This window comes from Botryllus schlosseri, chromosome 1, assembly GCF_051294905.1.
Source record: "Botryllus schlosseri isolate E-star chromosome 1, Bs_hap1, whole genome shotgun sequence".
Taxonomy (NCBI): Eukaryota; Metazoa; Chordata; class Ascidiacea; order Stolidobranchia; family Styelidae; genus Botryllus; species Botryllus schlosseri.
The window spans coordinates 15,892,825-15,913,122 of NC_137236.1; the positions used below are offsets into that span (position 1 = coordinate 15,892,825).

The 20,298-nt window shown below is 40.2% G+C and overlaps 1 protein-coding gene across 1 annotated transcript; it reads left to right on the forward strand.

Moving 5' to 3' along the window:
* The first annotated feature begins 3,481 nt into the window (after positions 1-3,481).
* Positions 3,482-5,559, forward strand: LOC145437754 (kelch-like protein 3). The gene has a single exon (XM_080315048.1). It carries the CDS (start codon positions 3,511-3,513, stop codon positions 4,855-4,857), a length of 1,347 nt encoding a protein of 448 aa, XP_080171174.1. The 5' UTR covers positions 3,482-3,510; the 3' UTR covers positions 4,858-5,559.
* The last annotated feature ends 14,739 nt before the right edge of the window (positions 5,560-20,298 follow it).

Sequence of the window (20,298 nt, forward strand, 5' to 3'; positions counted from 1 at the left end):
AATTCGAGCCTGCGCCAATAGTTGAGGACGATATAAACTATATTCAAATTCAATTTCAATAAAACAAGAGGTTTGGTTAAGGTAAGAACAGAGAACAGAAATATACATTTTGCGATTAGATTACTTTACTATGCTTGTTTACTATACAACGTAAGGTAAGCTGTATGCTTCGATCAATTCGATTGCGGTCAATATATTTGTGAGATAACAATGGAGGCCCAGTAAAACGCACGATCATTAAATGATTGGTCGCTCTCACGGGTTACACCAGCGTTTGGCTGGCGAACAATCCGAACATATGCAAGATACAGTGATTTTTATCGACACCGATTATACTTGATGACTTGAAATTGACTCGTGCATTTTGCTTCGAGTCACGAGTCAATCCACATTTCTGATGCGCCAAGTCAAGTCAAGTCATTTTAGCAAAGTGACTCGAGTCAAGTCAAGTCATACGAAAAAGGTGACTCGAGTCATCCCAACACTGATATCATCGTCATATATTGTTTTATATCATCCATGCGTTTGACGCTATAGTCTGCAAGAATGCTCTTTCCCCGTATTCAGAAGCGGCCTTGGGCGGCTTTAGACATAACTAATATTCCCTATTTTAGCATTCATGTACATACATAGATCATAACTATAAGTTTTTGTTGCAGTTAAATTCATAGAAAATTGCATTTATTTTTCACAAAAGTTGCAGTAAAAAGTTAAAAAGTTGCATTTATTTTTTCACAAAAGTTTCACTAAAAGACCGCATTTTGGTCGGTTGACTAAAAAAAAAGGCCAACTTCCCAGTTCCACTCCCGAAATACAGTTTTCCATCAACATTCTCCATTGGTTGACTAAAAAAAAGGTCAACTTTCCGGCTCAGCTCCCGAAATACCCGTTAGAGCGTTACTTCAGTGCTGATTTACGGTATTTCAGTCGAATTTGGCCGTGTATTTCACCAAAATTCTCAAAAAACAGTTACATAATCAAGCGATCTATTTAGATATAGGCCTACTGCCAAATATTTCCAGTAAAAAGTTGATCGGAAAAAACTATCATGAAAAATCGAAAAAGTTGCACTATATCATTCATTCAAACATCTTAAAACAGCATTCCACATAATTTCCGAGTATTTAGGAAGCTGCAGGAAGCTGTAAAAAAAGATGCAAAAGTTGCAAAAACTTGCCCTAATCATAACTATTCATAGAAGCAAACAAAAATTGTCTACTATAGTTTTGTGGCATATTCAGAGGTCAATCAGAGGGAAGCTTGGAGCCGCGGTTAGGAATCACTGATCTGAAAGATTTTAGGGAATAAATTAACAATAAGAGGGTATTGCTTTGGGTAAGTCTCAGAAAGCAACAAACTCACAGTACTCGAATCCGAATCGAACATCAATTTCCGTGATTTAAGTTGAGCAGTCATAGCCGATTTTAGAGTGGGGGCCTACGTAAACTTTACATCCTCATGACTAAGATATATCTTATCAACGATGATTATCATTTTGCTAATTTATATACCTTGAGTTTCAAAACCTTGAATATCCACCAATACAAACCGGTGTTATGCATGGCCAGTCGCGCTCCGTGCAAAAACAAGGAATGCCTGTGAAGCAGTGATAGAACCGCACTGTTCACTGACATATATTTGAACTCTTCGTGTCTGTATTATTTTGATGCCATTAAAATGACACAACGATTCGTATTCGAATCGAAATTGAACCACTCAGATACTCGACTTTCCGGTTTCCCCAGCCCCAGAGCAATTTACTTCTTGTTGCATTTTTCCTGGCCTTCCTTAAAGCTTGGCAAGCAAATTCAGTGCTGGTCCCGCACAAGGATAGATAGGAAGCATAACGAAATATATCCTGACTACAGGGTTGTAATGACGCGAGTCATGACTCGAATCGCTTTTTGATGACTCGACTTGACACGAGTCATTTCTTCAAATGCGTAAAGGACTCGACTTGTACTCTGGAGTCATTGTGCATGACTCGAACCAAGTCATATGACTAGAGACTAGGACGGCAAAGACAGACATTTCATTGTAACTTCGAAGAATAGTAAAGTCACCACATTACTGGTATTTCGTCTAACAGTCCTGATACTTGGAAGCAATGTTCCCTCTAAGCTGCGCACGTGCGCAAATGCGCAGTGCTTTCACTGTCTCTACGCACAGAAAATCTAAGTTGCGCACAAAAAATCCGAAGTGATGACCTTTTTTAGTCGTTACGCACTGTTTTCCTAGAGTCTGCGCAGTGATTTGGCGAGTGTGCGCAGACTCGTCAAAAATTAGAGGGAGCATTGCTTGGAAGATAAGCCATAAACTGTTAGGACTGAGGATTTACGACATTATGAATGCGAGCCATTCTGTATCACTCGAGCAGAGTTGAAAGAAGTGGTTTGAACCGGATTGAACTCAAAACTGAACAGTGAACAGTGAGCACAATGACTTGGACTCAGACTCTATAGTAGGGTTGCCATACGTCCGGAATTTCCCGGACATGTCCGGAATTTCACTGAAAAATCTGTGTCCGGGAGGAATTTCTAAAATATGCCTAAATGTCCGGAATTTTAAAGGCTTCAAGCAGGCTCAATTTTTTTTCGTAAATCAACATAAACAGTATTATTTTCAAGCAGATTTACGCTATTCAAAATTTTTCATCGCGAGTTAATGCAACGTATGTAGATATTAGTATGGGCGCCTGGCACTACTCTCGCCGAAAATGCAATCAAAATAAATATAAATAACTATCACTTACTGAAATAAGTCTGATTGTAACCGCAATTATAAGATATAACGGTACATTCTTAGAGTTGGTTAAATTCGAGAGACCATTATGGCACGCGTAACTTATTGCCGATAACAACCACTATTTCCAGTCCAGACATGAACCATAAGAATTTACAGTGTAGCTACATTTAAAATGCTGCCATGCTAGAATGGATGAAAATGGTTTCATGTTATGCGGGGGAAAAGTTTGTTGCTGTTGTTAATGTGAAGCGGTGTTCTATCACTCGGACACTTGGTGTTTTGACGTGGATCTTGTATTATGATAATGAACAAGATCTAGAGCAGGTGACTCGAGTCATCACAACCCTATCGCTATGCAAGAAACAGAACTTCTTGTTGTTGTCTATAAGTTTAACTGTATTAACATATTTGATAAAAATATAGCCTAATTCGCATGTTTGGTTTACCGTTTGGCTATTCAGGAAAATGAAGAATCATTGTAGATTGCACCAATTCTATGTTTAAGCCGATATCAGGCAATTTTCCACTCGCAAATTTAAATTATTTACCCCCGTTTGTTTGAAAGCAATCTGATAATTGCCATAACCTTTAGTTAAATTCCTAGAATCGACAATCTCACCCCTAAATGGAGGGAAACGTTGATGTTATTGTCGGTGCATTCTTTAAAAAAAACATGCAACGTCTTTGGAATTGTTCTGATTGCAATATTGTATATCTGTTACGTTTTTGCAGCATAATATGTGTATACCTGATCTCCTATGAAATATGGCTCCAAAAATATGTTCCTTCCATCCACGATTCATGCTCGATTCCATGAATGTATTGAAAAACAAAGAACAGGTTTGTGACATCACATTAGTTGCTGGCGAAGACGAAATCAAGGTTCATAAATTTGTGTTGATAGCCGCGTCGGAATATTTTTACGCCATGTTTTCGAGTGATACAAAAGAGTCAAAGACTGGAATTGTCTCATTCCCTGATACCCCTGGGGATGTTGTGAAACAATGCATCAACTTTATTTATACCGGGAAAGTTGATTTTACTTTGGATCACATCACTGATTTCATCAAAGCATCGGATTTCTTTTGCCTCCATGATTTGACGCATCTCTACGTTGAATTTCTTTCCGAGAATGTCACCGTGGAAAATGTAGCGGAGATGCTATCGGTGGCTCTAGTTTATCAGAAGGAACTTTTGAAAACCACCATTCAAATCTTTTTTCGGGAAAATCTAAAGGCATTTGTTGAGTCACAGGAGCTGCAGTCATTACCAAAAGATAACTTCCTTTACTTGCTGTCTCTTGTGAAAAACTGGGGTAAGAAATATGAAATATTGAAATGGAATGCTGTAGCGAGCTGGATCAAGTACGACATGGATAGACGAAAAGGCGTCTTTGATGATTGCTTCCAGTCAATTGATCTGACATTTCTTCCCCAGCAATTTATACGAGAAAATGTTGTTCCTGAGACGTTGGTGACTGATTCGAGGAAATGTTTGCACAAAATAGTGTGTCGTGATTATGCATTGGAAAAAAATCCGAAAGTGCCACCGGCTTGCAGTGAACAGGTGACTGGCATCATATCATGTGATAAGAAGTCTAGGACGGTGTACAGTTACAGCCTAATGGAAGAGCAATGGTCGGTAGTTATCAAACTTCCTCCGGTTATAAAAAGTGATTGCCTTGATGTTGTTGAATATACAGGAATGATATATGTCACAACCGGCAATTCCCTCTTCAGTTACGATGGATTTGAATGGAAAAAATTGTACGAGAATGATTCGAAGGAAGAATACAACAGGTGTATCAAATGTGGAAAATACATTGCGATGGTCACAAAAGGACAAGCAGTCCTATATGAAATTGGCGGTGGCAAGTCAACATCAATTAAAATCGAAAGAAATGGACTATGGAGTAGTAATACATTTGCTGTTAGGAGTCTCGGAGAATGCATTTATGTCATTGAATGTTTTAATAATAAGCTTGCTTTTAAGATCAATCTGAGAACCTTGCAATGTACCCAGATTTCATCGATGCCAATTTCAGTCACGGAGGGATCTGCATTCGGTTATAACGGGATTGTGTACTGTATGTTATCAGTAACAATTTTATGAAAGTTGCGTTTTACAATGATATAAGAAAGCAATGGGAAGTTATTCCAGGTCTCAGCATTGGAAAATGCTACTCGGGATGCAAAGTTCATATCACAGACAAGTTGTATATATATGGAAAGCAATTGGGAACAGAGATAGGTACTGTAGAACTGGAAAAATTCGTAGTGTCTGAAAAAGATAAGCAAGCTCCTACTACGAAAGATGTGGATATGAGTGTTTGTTGCCTGTCATTTTCGAAATGATGGGTGCTTATTTTTGACCAGTGATTTTCGGCTTGTGACATATCTGAATGTTGGAAGTGTTTCATTTGCAAATTAGGACACTATAGTTTGAACGTGGTTGCCTCAATGAACTTGACTAATTTCCTGCAAATCAGTTTCATGATTTTTTTCAAATAGTAAGCAATATCTTTTTCCAAACTACATCGCCGACCCTTCCGAGATGAAAATTTGTAAAAAAACATAACTCTCCCTTTCGGCATACCTGAAACACAATGTTTTGACATGACAAGGCCACAAAAATTATCACCGTAAATACTATTACCGTATATTAGAAAATGGTCGAAAAAAGAGTGGATTTACATCGCTTCTAGGAACTGAGGAAAATTCCGTGTGCATCGGTCTTTCGGAAACCTATCAATCTAACCACCTAGGTTATTAAAATCTGGAAAAAAATCCGTACAAAAACAGCTCTACTGCCTGTAACGCAAGTAGTAGTACAGATCGCTCGTGACCTGCAATTGTTTCTTATGGGCCCTCTGGTGATTTGCCTCGAAATTCGTGTTCGTGATGGTACCCTTTAGCCCCCCCCCTATCGCTTGTGATGTGCCATTCTTTCTTATGAATTGTTTCTGATGAATTGCTCTTGTGCTGATCAAAATCTTAAAGTGAAACCTCGTAATGTACATTTCACACATTCGACAGGGTGTGAACAGAGTTTAACACGGAATAAATGACGCCGCCCGGAGTCCAAAGTGGTATTTTCGTACTGTGTAATGTGCGTATGTTTCAATTCGATGTCGCAAATTCCGACAATAAAGTATTGTACCGGTTGTTAATCAGCAAACGAAATTGTTGTTTCATCTTTAGTCTTGGTTACTGGAAACAATTACATTTGTAAAATATTCTCTGATATCCGCGATACGCAGAGTAATTTGTACCAAATTGGCGAGGAGGGGCCTAGGTAAACCTCCAGCACTTAGATATCGGAATTCGGATGTCGACCTCGGTCGGACTCGAACGTGCTCCCATTGGTGTTGCAGTCGCGGACTATACCACTGTGTGAATAATCCGACAAACACGAGGTCAAAATTCTCAACATTATTGATATTAGTGATTACCATGGTTACAGACTTTGAATAATATTATCCTGATGTCAAGGTGACAAATTACAATATTCTGATACGATTCAACTTCACTTGTACCGCGAGTGAGATTTCAAGTTGGTAAATTAACACATTGATTGAATATTATCATGATTCTTATGACGCAACTAAAGTCAACCCTACTCTAGAAGCGTGAAAACATATAGCGACTGTGTGAAAAATCGTAAACGGAGTTGAAAGTTGGTCAAGTCAAGTAATATTTAGTTTCAAAAAGAATAAACTCCTAAAAAGATTAGAGTTATACCGACAAGTGATAATTTTTTGGTATTCAAGTCGTCGCCGGTGCGGTTCTGTTATTCGTTACCCTCGTGAGCGCTCGTAGGATTTTACAATTATTTTACACCTATTTGAGTATGCGGTAACCTCACAAAGGATTAGGGTTAGGACGGAAATAAGTGACAATTTGTTGGTATTCAAGTTCCCGCCGGTGGCGGTTCTGTTATTCGTTACTTATTATACTTATTATTTTTCCAGTGAAAGCGGATTCTGTGACAACTAAATACCTAAATATTACCTTGTGAGTGATCGGTATGGCTATGACACCAAGTATTGAAAGATGACTATGTATGAGGTGTTATCTTGTGAGAGAGTGATCGTAGGATTTTACAAATATTTCACACCTTTTTGAAGTGTTAGTTTGTGAGCGCGGTTCTTGTCGGTTTACCAAAATATTACCATGCGATTAATTCCTAGATTTAGCAAACTATTTCACACCTTTTTGAAATGTTAGTTTGTGAGCGCGGCTATTGTTGGTATTCAAATCGCCGTCTACGCCGGCTCTGTGGTAAACTATTACCAAATATTACCTTGCAAGTGATTCCTAGATTTAGCAAACTATTTCACACCTTTTTACTGAAAGTACGACATGCCGTCGCAGCCTATACCCGAAAGTACGAATCACCGCCGAACCCATAGGAATAACGATATATTGGTGTCACAATCACCGTAAACGTTAGGATTAACTTGAATCGTTCATATTCAGTAATTTTGAATATGCATATTAGGTAATGGTGTCACTCATTCTGTACTTGATATTCAACACCACTTCTTCAGAGATCCCTATACCTGTAACGTTAGTACACTACCAAGAACGGCAGGTCATCAACACGACGTATACCTGAGAGGGTGGCATCACCCACGAGATGGCAGGTCATCAGCGATAGGGACTCGAAAAGGGTGGGGTCACCAACACGAGTTTTCACGGCAGGTCACGAGCGAGCGCTATACCTGAAAGGGGTCACCAGAGGGCCCATAAGAAACAATGGCACATCACGAGCGATAGGGGGGTCTAAAGGGTACCATCACCAACACACGAGTTTCGAGGCACATCACCAAATGGCCCATAAGAAACAATTGCAGGTCACAAGCGATCTATACTACTACCAACGCAGCGCATAGGTCTGTGTGTGTCTTACATTCCCCGTATGACGTTCTGCTGTACGCTGCTAGATATCCTTCCTCAAATGACCGGGCTCAAAGTAAGTGAATCGTCGGCTTAACTCAACATATCACGATGCCTGTCTCGTAGAAGTACATGCAGATTCTGTTGTTTACCGTCCTCATGATGTAGTGTTTTTTGAACTCAATGCAAATTTGAATGTGCATGTGTAATTGTGCATATTATTTTTGAACAATGCATATATATATATATTTGACACCTGTAACACATCTTATCTATGTTTCTCATGGCAACCAAAGATATGCCTATTATGACAAGTCCTATCAGGGAAGCGAGTGGCGCAGTTGGTTAAGCGCCAGCGTCACGTCAACAATGGTGGTGGTTCGATTACCGATTCGGACTAATTACTATGTGTCGGAGGTTCTATGGCAGTGGTTCCCAACCTTTTTATCCTAATTCCCCACTTCCGATTTATTCCGAGCCTAATTCCCCACCTAAAATCTCTATGTCCATATCTACCCTTTAAAGTGCTACCTCCAATAAAATTCTGCGAGCCTTTGCTTACGTGCTATTGGTGATTGCTAATATCCCCGGAATTGATCAGCACACAATAAAATGCAGCGGTGAACTGGTAACCGTAAACGCGCCACCGTAAATATATGTATCTCCCCCGGCGCGCAGCCAACAGAAAAATAGGAGGGGTTTGAAAAGTTTCCAAATATTGCGGGGTAGCATCAATTTTCATGAGTATTAAATGCCGAGTAATACATGGGTCGGTTAAACTTCCTGGTGTTTACGAACTTATGCGTGCTATATATATATATATAAGCCGTCGTTAACTACACTTTCGCACAATACTAAAAGAACTTGAAATAACATAACTATGTAATTTCATTTGTAACGAGTCCGAATGTGCTATCAATTAGCGAGTCCACGATCTCACTTGAATACATATTCATTGTTCAGCAATATGAGCTCTATTACAACGAATCATAATTTTTCTATCACTACGTTTCGTGACCGATGATGGTGTACAAATGAATAAAACTATTCTGGAGATCGCGTGTTGCTATCCAGGCGATTCTCGCTAATTGGAGGCGCTGATAATATGAATCGCTGAATTGCAAATAAGCTATGAAATATTCGGTCGGCATTTCAAAACGACATTTAATAAAGGAGAATATTACTGTAAAGATTTTTTCAAAAGTGAGTCTATTCCCTACCAGAAATCCCGAAATTCCCCACCAGTGGGGAATTCCCCACCGTTTGGGAACCACTGTTCTATGGGCTCCTCATCGCCGACCTCACTGCAGTCGCAGTGACTTGAAAAGCACAGTGGGCCCAGCTATAAGTCGGCAGCAAAAAGAGACGATGATAAAGCGCGCGTGACAGAGACCGCTTGAAGAGAGTGCCTGAGAGAGTGCAAGAACGAACATTCAAGAGACAAAGAAATGCATATTCATTGTACTGTATAACTTGTAATGCCGTGGAGCACGAAGCCTTAAACAGGCTATAAGCACCACTGATGTGAATGATATTAATAATAACAAGTCCTATCAGATATTATTTTAATTTGATAGATAACAATGTTGGGAATACATCAGAGGTGGTCAAATTAGTCAAGAAAGCTACTCAAGTAGAAGTAGAAGTAGCGACGAATGAAATCTACTCAAGTATGAGTAGAAGTACTTCTTCCATAAGCCACCTAAAACTACTTGAAGTAGAAGTAAAATTGACTGACTTTAAATCTATTCAAGTAAGTAAGTAGTTTTGAAAACAGTCTTAATTCGTCTGCATGGACTGTCAAAAGCTGCAAATTGAGCTATGTGGTGCGGAGAGCTTGATTCGTTTTGATGCATCCATGGAGGTATCAATTTTCGACAGAATAAGCATTCTTTCGTATAATGGGATGCAAATTAGAGTATTGGTATAAAAATGCCATACTAACCCTTTGTTTTCAAGAAGACCCCGTTTCAGAGAATATCATTGCATGGCGCCCTACCCCATATTATAAGTCCCCAAGTTTCGGCGAAAATCAGTTCGGAGAAGTTGCATCGGATACGGTTTCAACACTTTGCGCGATTAGTATAAAAGTTAATAACAAGTATTGTGGATTGTAAAAGTTATATTTAGTGTGGCTTTATTTTCGGAAAATAGAGGCATTACTACTCTTGCTTTTATGCTTCAACATGTATATTCGGCAGACAAAAGAGCTGAAAGTAATTAGAACTCAAAGTATGATACTCGGAATTGAAAGTGAAATATTTATTTCATGTCTTTTGTCCATAAAGCTTCAAAGGTGATCTGCCAAAACAGGTGTAACGTTCAAAAAAGCCGGATTTTCCAGATTGGCAGGACACGTCATGGGCTGCTAGATTACGATATGATAGATAATTGCTAGTTTGCGAAACGGTATTTTCAAATGTTATGGTGGCGGTGGGCCATATTTACTGTGATGAAATATTTGATAAGGGCGACAATGCGGTGTGAGCGGAACCAAGCAATCCTGTACCTAAATTATATTCACTGATACTTTCGTGACAACATATTTGTCATTCCATAACTACTGTGTTCGAAGCGCAACAAAATTTCCGGGATTTACTTGACTTTTATGAATATTAAATGTTGGTACTCCGTGAAAACAGCCCCGAAATTCCTCAGGCTATCTTTCGTATTGGGAGATTAGATTACTTCTACTTGACAAACCGCAAATAGCGAAAAGTAAGTAAGTGGATCACAAAATATTACGAAGTAGAAGTAGAGAAAATCAGATCTACTTGAGTAAGTACCAGAAGTAGAGGAAAACTACTTGAGTACTCCCAAAAAGTAGAAGTACTTCGTTACTGACCATCTCTGAAATACATACCTAAAAATTGAAGTTAGTTCCGGTACTTTGCAGTGATGAGCGAATATTGATTTCTGAGAAACCGAATCCGTTCGATAGCTTAGTCCAGGGGTTCTCAACTTCCCTTGCATAACGGGCCGCATTTTAACAGCAAAAGACGCTGCGGGCCGCAGAACAATATTACCATGTATTTGTGGGCTAATATTAAATTTAGGCTACTCTAGCCTAATTACCAGCCGTATACGGTTATTTAGTACATTTTTATGCATTATAAAGTAATAATGGACAGCGTTCGTAAGTTTGCAGCTGCTGCTTGTTGTGAGAATATATAGTATAGGCCTATCTTCTAGCGGCGCAAGTAAATCTTTTCATGGAGGGTACATTGCATTCGTTGCCAAGTCGGTATATGCAACTTCGAACCCTACCACCAGAGAACCGAACTCCCTGTTTCAATGCGTGAGCGAGCAAGTATAAATTACGGTAACTTTTGCGTTACAGAGGCCATTATCACAATGAGCTCTGAGTGATATGAGAAGAAGTGGCATTCCGGGCCATTTCTGTGCAAACCAATCACCCCTTAGCATTTCCTTCCATGCCTGGAGCAGAAGCCGGCTTTGCCAAGTCGATATTTTTCGCTGGTCCCCTCCCCACGTTTGCCCAGCCAGCATTTCCTCTGCATATATTATGCCAAGTCGGTGGATTCGTCCGAGGCTGGGTTAAAGTAGTATACGCGGCAACGTGTTTCAGAACATGCGATAAAAGATCGACTGGCAATAATGTTACTCGTCTGGTCACGATTGAATCGGACGACTGTATCTTAGAAATTTGTCAGGTGATGTTGCCCTTGCCGCTAAGTTCCGGAAACAGCAAATATTCGCACATAATGTTAAGGTTTTATTGAAATCACACCTTCTATAGCACATTTCTTGGGTTTAGCCATATTCTAAGCAATTTTGAACGATACGTCTGTCACGTAGTCGGCAATCTCAACAACTGTTCGCATCGCGTCAAACACTCTTTAAAAGTGTAGGCCTACTACATAGCGGGATTCTCTTGAATCCGATTCCAGCCTAATACCGATTCAAAACAATAACAATCTGAAGTCGAGCATATATCAAGAAACGCCCCATTAAAGCAGTGGTTCTCAATCTCTTTTAGACACGCCCACCTTTTTGAAAGGGAAAAAATTTCGAACCCCCTAACGTCATATAACAAAATGCAACCAGAATGCTAGGAATACAAACGGCTAGTTTGATGGCATGGAAGGTTATGACTGTTGATGGGATAATTCTCAAATATGAAACCAGACTATACACGGTGAAATAACTATGAATTGGAGATAAATTGCGGGCAGCGCGAACATTTTTTTTCAGTCGACCTCATTTTCGCGCCCCCTTCAGATCCTTTCACGCCCCAAGGGGGCGCGCGCCCCAGTTTGAGAACCACTGCATTCAAGAAATCAAAAGAAACAGAGACGGTACGATAAAAGTGCTAAGAACCAAAATTAATTTGTAACAATACCGTGTCAGTAGTACTTGCGTTATAATGAAAGATGTCGCGGGCCGCAAAATAATCGTCTGTGGGCCGCATGCGGCCCGCGGGCCGTGGGTTGAGAACCCCTGGCTTAGTCTCTTATGAACTATCCGTGTGAATCCGAACAATCCCAACCGAAAATCCATGCGAATCCGACTAAGGCCTAACAGAATCCGGAAAATCCGAATCGAATAACTTTTCCGAAGAATCCTAATTTTACAGCTGATCTGCGAGTAGTTGTTAATAAGGCTAAGGTTAGGGTTAGCTGATATATATTTGCTGGGACATAACAAATTTAGAGTGTTACCAGTCCTGTCAGAACGTGTTTGATGTTTGTGTTTGGTTGTCAAGCTGACGATTTATTCTTTTGACTTGAAATCACGTCACGTCTGGTCAAAACTATCCAAAAATATCCGAAGGAGAAGTTACAACTATCCGAAAATAGCCGAAACAAAATCCGCGACAGAATACAAATCCGATCCTACTGTCTCAAAATTGTGCAAAATTCGGTCCGAACCCTATCTGAGTCTGTCCGATGATCATCACTGGTACTTTGTCGAACACCGTCAGAGGGAGTTGCAACCAAGTCACACGGTTCCGATTCACAAGCCAATCTCACTCTTACAGTTTTGACTCCAGTCTAATCTAGTCATTTTCAATTCACCACCGAGTCCAAGTCAGTGAGTAGAAAGTCGAGTCCGAGTCATTGTGTTGTGACTATAGAGTAGGGCTACCATATTTTTGTGAAGCAAATCCCGGACACTCGTTAGCGCCCACTAGCGGATGTTAAAATGAGGTGTACCACATTGACCGTCAATATGACGTCACAATAGCAAATCATTGCCCATCGACTGTATGCACTAAACAGGAATGGAGTGGAACATAGGTCATGAATCGGGCCATCTGTAGTGTGGGTTCTGGTGATTGCTACTTGCTAGGGTCTACAATAGATTCCTCTACGTGCCGGATGATATCATCTGGCGGGCCGTGTCTGGCCTGTAGGATTGTGTTTGAGAGCCCTGCGGTTGGTGCGGTTATCTGTTTAAGTGTTTTAATCAGGTCCGAAAGAACATTTTTCTCCCCTTCCCCCTTCCGTCCAAAAAAGTACTGATCTTGGGGCCACCATAGGATAGTCGATGTTACTTGTTGGGCACTTACTATATGCATTTGGCTGTTAAATTTTATGTAAGAATTCTCTCAATAATATTGATTCTTCCATATATTAGGCCAATGTAAAAAGCACCAACAGGTTGCACATCCGGTGATTTCCAGCCTATTATGGTCGCGACCTCATTTCCCATTTGAAAATGATCCGTGGCATAGCTCAAGACTTGATAAGGGGATTACTAAAAAAATTCAGCTTGCCCAAACTTATCTAACGGCATAGGAAGCCGATTACGTCCAACATCATCGCGATCCCCAGATAATGGCGAACGACCGCAAGATTTGGAACCCCTGTCTGTGACCGATAAGCATCCAATCGACCTTAATAATTAATTAGACAGAACGTTTCTCATGACGTTGCAGCCAATTCCACTCTGGATTCAAGTATCTCACGATAATACCGTGCTCTAACAAAAACAAAATCATTTTAATCTATTCAACCGTTTACTGCGTAGCTACGCTGTAAGTTGCTATGATTCAAGTTTCTCACTGCCATGACAAGCCCTGTCAAGAACAAATCATTTTCATCTATTCAAGCATAACAAGCGTTCACACAGCGTAGTTACACTGCTAGTTGTTATTAGTCAAGTATCCAGGCATCTCGGTCCCCAATTTTCCTCCGTATGAATATAATTGGTCTGCGATATGAGCTTTGCATCCGTCAATGTATTTGATGGCGAAACCCCGAATATATGGCCATTTCTTTGTTACATCATTGTAAAGTACTTCATCTGAACCATGACTGATGGCATACACACTACACCAGGGGTCTCCAACACGCGGCCCGCGGGCCGCATGCGGCCCGCGAGGTCCTATTTTGCGGCCCGCGACCTGATTTGAACATATTTCAGAAAAACGCTTAGTAAATCATTTTTAAACGCTGAAAATTATTTCAATTGAAACATAATGTTGTTGTTGTTCGAAGTAAGCCATTACACTGTGCCCAATATCACTATTCCTTACTAGTTGATACGGCTTCGACATGGTAATATCATTCCATGGATGAAGAATTTGCTGGTACGAATGGGCATAATATTGCCTTGACGTGCAATGGCCCACCACTGCCAAGACTGAGACGCGTGAAAAACGACTTCGGGCTCTCCAAAAGACCATGCTTTACGAGGAGATAGTTGTTTAGCAAGTAGGCCTACCGTGTCTAGCTAATCCAAATATTGATTCTTTAATCCAATGGTGGCCAATCTGCGGTAGTAGAAGGGAAATTATGCGGCTGTCGACACTTTTGATAACAACCCTACGTTTTCTAAGATACCCCCTGCATCAGCTCTATCGGTGAATCTGATCACATTGGCCGAGAAAGGATAAATATTTTATAGTAATATGTGAAACCATACGAATATTGACGAAATTCACTAATAAACATGAAAAATTTTTCGCGCTTCGCGCGACTACAGACCGGGGTGTCCTGTGGCTATTACAACATAACTACTAACGATTTCGGTCCGCATAGTAAGCCGATGTGCATAAATTGATTAGTTCGGAGTGTACCGGCAATGGACATGGACAGTTTAACGTGGGCATTTGGCCCCAGCTAGTTTATCACGACTATAACAACCGGTATGCGGCCGCAGGCTACATGAGTAATCGAAAAGCGGCCATGAAGAGCAAAAATGTGGGCCACCCCTGTTTTAGCGGCTACAGAGTGTCAGGTATCGTGTACAGCTCATAGTTCAAAATATAACGAAATTGGAAATTGATGATCATGATACTTTTGTTGTATTTGTGTTTGTTCAATAAAATATTATTTCTTTTGTGGTGACTATAACCGTCGCCCATGTTAGAGAGCACAGCATTGTAATAACGAAGAGTTATCAGATGTGGTTGCTGAACTGCTTTGCCTACTTTTATATCGATATTGATGTCCTGCGGCCCGCGGCATCTCGGCATTCGGAAAAGTGGCCCGCGACCCATTTTGAGTTGGCGACCCCTGCACTACACAGTCTCATTGAACCCAAATATACACACTCTTGACTTTGACCAACACCACTTATTGGTAAGTTTAAAATCCGGAAACACTGCATGGTTCTCAAGCTTATCTCAAAAGCGATTTTCCGTGATAAGTTATGAGTACTTGCCACCAACGACATACATACACTTCCGTTTACTCGCAACAGAAAAGTTATACCAATAAGTGTCAGTAATTCTTAATTTGATATTAATTGATGACAATTTTCCAATGCCGATTTCGTACATGACTAGGCCTACACATTTTCCTGTAACCATCAACACATATTTCTCACATCCAATACATCTGTTATATTGTTCGCGAGAATTGTTCTCATATAACTTTGTCCATACGACCAATCGACCATACTTTCCATTGAAACTAAAGGTTGCATTCCCAGTTGTAATATAAACGATTCCTTTATACTCAACTACATCAAGGCATGCGGTTGCAAGACCTGTAGGAAGTTGCGTAAACACAGACGGTTCCTCTTCAATCAGGCTGTACCAGTACGCTAATCCAGTTTTACTATTGCAAATATTATTCCCGTTGACTTGTCATTGGGAACAATAGGTGCGTTGCATAGTTCCCCGCAAAAAAAAAAACAAGTATATCACATACTTTTGCCATCAACTTCTCTTATTCAGATACCAACGGTTCACTAATAACGTGATTCTTGAGAAATTGGAGAGGGAGAAAAGAAAGCTCAATTGTGACTAATAAATCCACAAATGCATCTTTTCTTTCGCCCAACTCATCTTTGACCTAGGTAACGACGGCATGCCTTTTCAACATTTCAAATTCCTTTCCGCAGTTCGGTTTGGTTTATTATAGGAGCGGGCAACATACAGCCCGCGACGGTATATTGAGCGGCTCGCGGACAGCTTCCAATCTTACATGATTACGTGGCCCGCGGCTCGAATCTACATGCATTTGTGTGCAAACGTTTTGGACTATGAACGGTAACAAGAAATAGTGGCGTTTCCAATCTGACTTATGCTCGCATGCAGTCTTTACTATAGTGCAGATCATGGACCGGAGCCGGATTGGATATCCGGCCGGACTTTTACAATTTTGACCGGACCGGATCGGAGCCGGATCAGTACTTTTTCTGTTACGGCCGGAGCCGGATCGGAGTCGGATCACTACTTTTTTGATCCGGCCAGAATCTTTATGGATAAGCATAACTTTTATAACTATATAACTACCAACCAACCACACGTAAATAACCACCAAGCCAGTGTGAGCATAAACGGGGCATATTTATAAATTCACGGAACTTCCGTACCGAATAGGGCCGGATTTCTGGCCAGACTTTTTCATTTTTGACCGGAACCGGATTGGAGTCGGATCAGTACTTTTCCTGATGGGGCCGGAGCCGGATCGGAGCCGGACCAGAGAATTTGTCGATCCGCTCATCCGCACTACTTTACTAAGGGTTTCTACGTTCAACATGCATCCAGAGTTCAAAGAAGTTGTTGACAACTTTGATCGAACAAGCCATCTGCGGTACAGAACTTCAGAACAACGTGAAAGAATAACTTCATATTGTTAATTTATTCGCTAAAAGCTTTTCGGCTGACACTCATCAGTAGCGAACGTCAGTAATAGGGTGAAACAAATTCGAAATGTAGGAACTATTTCGTCTGTATTACGTAATAATAACATAAACAAAGCTAGTAGACAGGCGAGATACGGTAGTAACGATACAAAACAAACGTTAACGAGTACATATTCGGTTATAAATAACCGGAGATAACAACACAAAATATTAATGAAATATTCCAAGAGTGTAGAGGCGCTCCTTCTGGCGACAGAGAATCGGCTTTCGCAGCTTTATGATTGTAGACTTCAGGACCTTCAAATGAAAAAGAGAACGACCACGAACAACTATAGAAAATGGACTGTCATTGTAATGATTAGCACATTCTGGATGGGATAAGAGATGCTGTCCGATAGCCGAATGACAACTAGTAACTTGATCATAATCAAGCAGTGTTTTAACAGACTGGGATGATGGAGTTGAAGAAACATTACTTATTCAAATTTGCCGTGGGACATGTTGGGGAATTCTTTGCTGCAAGCGCTGAGACGTGCGAATTACATACGGACTATCGCATCGGCACTTGTACCCATGTCCGGCCTGTCAACTGGAGAAGTTGCCCGCCGATGGTTTATTAGCATTTTTCGTCGGTTCAGTAGGCCTACACCACAAAATTGCGACACAATGAAAAAATAGGAAGGTGTCGAAACGACTTGCAGTAGTCTACGGAATCGGATACCCACCTTCGCCTAGGCGATGAAAAGAGGAGGCATGCTCATCGAATGAAAAGTAAAAGAAGATGATATAAAAAGTAACCGACGAAACGATGTAACAGAAGGCGAGATCGAAGGTCAGGTCGTGTTCCGGTAATCTTGATGGCAGACTAGCATTCATTTAGTAGAAATTGCATGAGGGATAACAGGTGCAGGAACGTATCTATTGGTAATGACCTCAGCTTGGAAATTCGATACACGTGTCTTTTGCTGAATAGTCAAACAAGAAGCAAAATATACAAAACAAATTATTCAGCAGTCATTGGAATACAGTTATATTTGAAGACAACAAGTGGGATTGCTTTTTCGGCTATAGTAGGCAGTGATTGCTGACGTAGCAAGATTCACAGTGCATTAAATTATTTATGTTCCAATGCCAGAATACATTTACTTAATTACAATAAAATCATGAAATGAGAAATGCTGTCTCTACTCAGTTTATTTAAGTGTTTCGCAAAATTTTCGAGCTACCGCCCCCTGGATAACGAATAAAGTGCCAGAGCATCCCGACACCCCCATCACCACGCCTAAATCATTAAAAAAAATTTGTTCCTAATTTTTTACAGCTAATAATGAGACGGACCAAGCTAATGTAATAATACCACCATCCTCGTCATATTGGGTTCCAGTTTCGATAATAATAATCATAATAATATTTCCAGTGTACGCGTCCCGTACCGCAAGTCGGTTTCTGCTTGTGAGTCAGAAACTTTGTCACGTCACTGACAACATCAAATATGGGGACACGACGAAAAAGTCAAACCGACTCCAATTAGTGTATTTCTATTTGATTGAATTGTGAATCCAGAACGAATGATTGGAGATATGGAACTTTGACTGAACACAAAATTGTTCTACACGACAATGCAATCAGCTCCTAAATCATTTCATGCTCGGGAAGTTCACAGAATGGATTGATTATCCAGTAAGGAAGTTATAATTGGAATATATCCTGGAATCCCATCACCATATCCTCCTGCAATTTTCTGAAATGATTGATTCATGTTTCTTCACCAAAATTGGGTATTCGAGCTGGACCGGTAGATCACGCAAGCTTGAGAATTGGAACAGTTCACGTGTCGCAAAATTTATGTGAAATATGACGGGCTTATCACTGAATCTGGACAGTGCTATTTTCACCTTTATCAGGTTTCATCATTACTAAGAACGGAAAATGTGCCCGTCAAGTCGAAGCGATATCGTTTCTCGCAACCGGAACGCCGTGTCGAAGGCCACGGTCGCAGCGCTGTGAAAATCCACGATTGTTTGAAACAGAAAAACATCACGCAAGACAGTTTCTCGTGAACCCATCAAACCTTGCAGCAGTGAGCAATAACTGCTCAAATGCTTCGTAGTTCTCACAGCACATAATTAACCACGCTTTTTGGGCTACTGCCGACTGCTAAATTAGTCTATTGATGGACAAGATCAACATTGTCAAGTAACAATAGAGTTTTCCGGGCAAGCTGAATAAATAGACAGACGACCTGGAGGTTTATCTAGGCTCCTCCTCGCCACCTCATCCTCATAAGCGGTGTTTTACAAAAAGCCTAGAAGTGGGCCATGCTATAAGTCGGCAGTTACGGAATAAAAATGAAGAATATTGGCCTGGTGTAAATGACCATAGTAGTCGACAAATACCGTGAATACCACAAAAACAAACAAACCTTAAATTGCGGAATTAGTGCGACACTAGCTTTCGATTAGGACCATACATATCAAATTTCGACACTTGGATCGCCAGGTATGGGACTATCAATTCTGCTGCTTTTAGCCGGCTCAGCAGTTCGCTTCTCGGCGTATTCAATCGTGAGTCACGTGTTGCGAATCCATCCGTTGGTTAGTAATCTAAAAATTGTATACAATGGCAGCCGAGGCCAGCATGGCGGTAAAAATTAAAAAAACTTCGCCCGCAAGGGCGCAGTCAAGGGCTTCCGCGAATGGATCCACCAAATTCCTTGTCAATATTTCAAGAGAATGCATTATAAGTCAATTATTTTATGTTGTGCTTTTGTCAGGTCTCAATAGCAATCTAATGTAATTGAAATTGTAATTGAGCAAAATTTTTGTCAAATTACAATTACAATTACAATTACAATTACACAAAATAAAAATGCTTCAATTACAATTACGTTACAATTACATTGAAAAATGTAATTAATTACATTCAATTACAATTACAATTACAATTGATCCAACTCTGGTTACAATATGTATTATGGTAGAAATAATTAAAATATTTTGTAGTACAACGAGAGATACTTTCCTACATTCTGGGGTAGAAAGTGCACGTTCTTACTAAGAAGCTTGCCAAGGACGTTCAACAGCAGCAGTTGTTGGCTGACAACACTCAAGTTGTGCGTTCACTGCTGGTGCTGGTGACACACCGTGTTGCTTCACTCTGACAATGTTGTCTACATCACAAATTTTCATCATGCGCTTCTTAATCGCAATTTTAGCAAACCGATTCAAATTCGGTGAAAATTGCAGATTTTAAAAGGGTTAATATAAGAATGATGCAATGCACAAGAAGTCTTTCATCAGTTAGGATATTGCGGTACGTTGACCATAATACCATATGTCTACCTATTATTTGCTTAATTTGACCGTTTATGATTCACAATGAGCATACGATTAGCCGTTTACAATGGTAGGCCTATAAAATAGGCTAACAGCGGTAAAATATCAAATTATAAGTTCACCGACAGTGCAAAATCTACGATACAAACAAAATGCAGACGTCAAAAATTTTTTGACTTCATGAAAAATTATGACAAATTTTGACCTAACGCTACAATTTTGACAAAATTTTGACAAATTTTGACATGTCAAAACAA

Coding starts and splice junctions, on each gene's coding strand:
- LOC145437754 (XM_080315048.1), top strand. CDS start 3,511: ATGGCTCCAAAAATATGTTCCTTCCATCCACGATTCATGCTCGATTCC.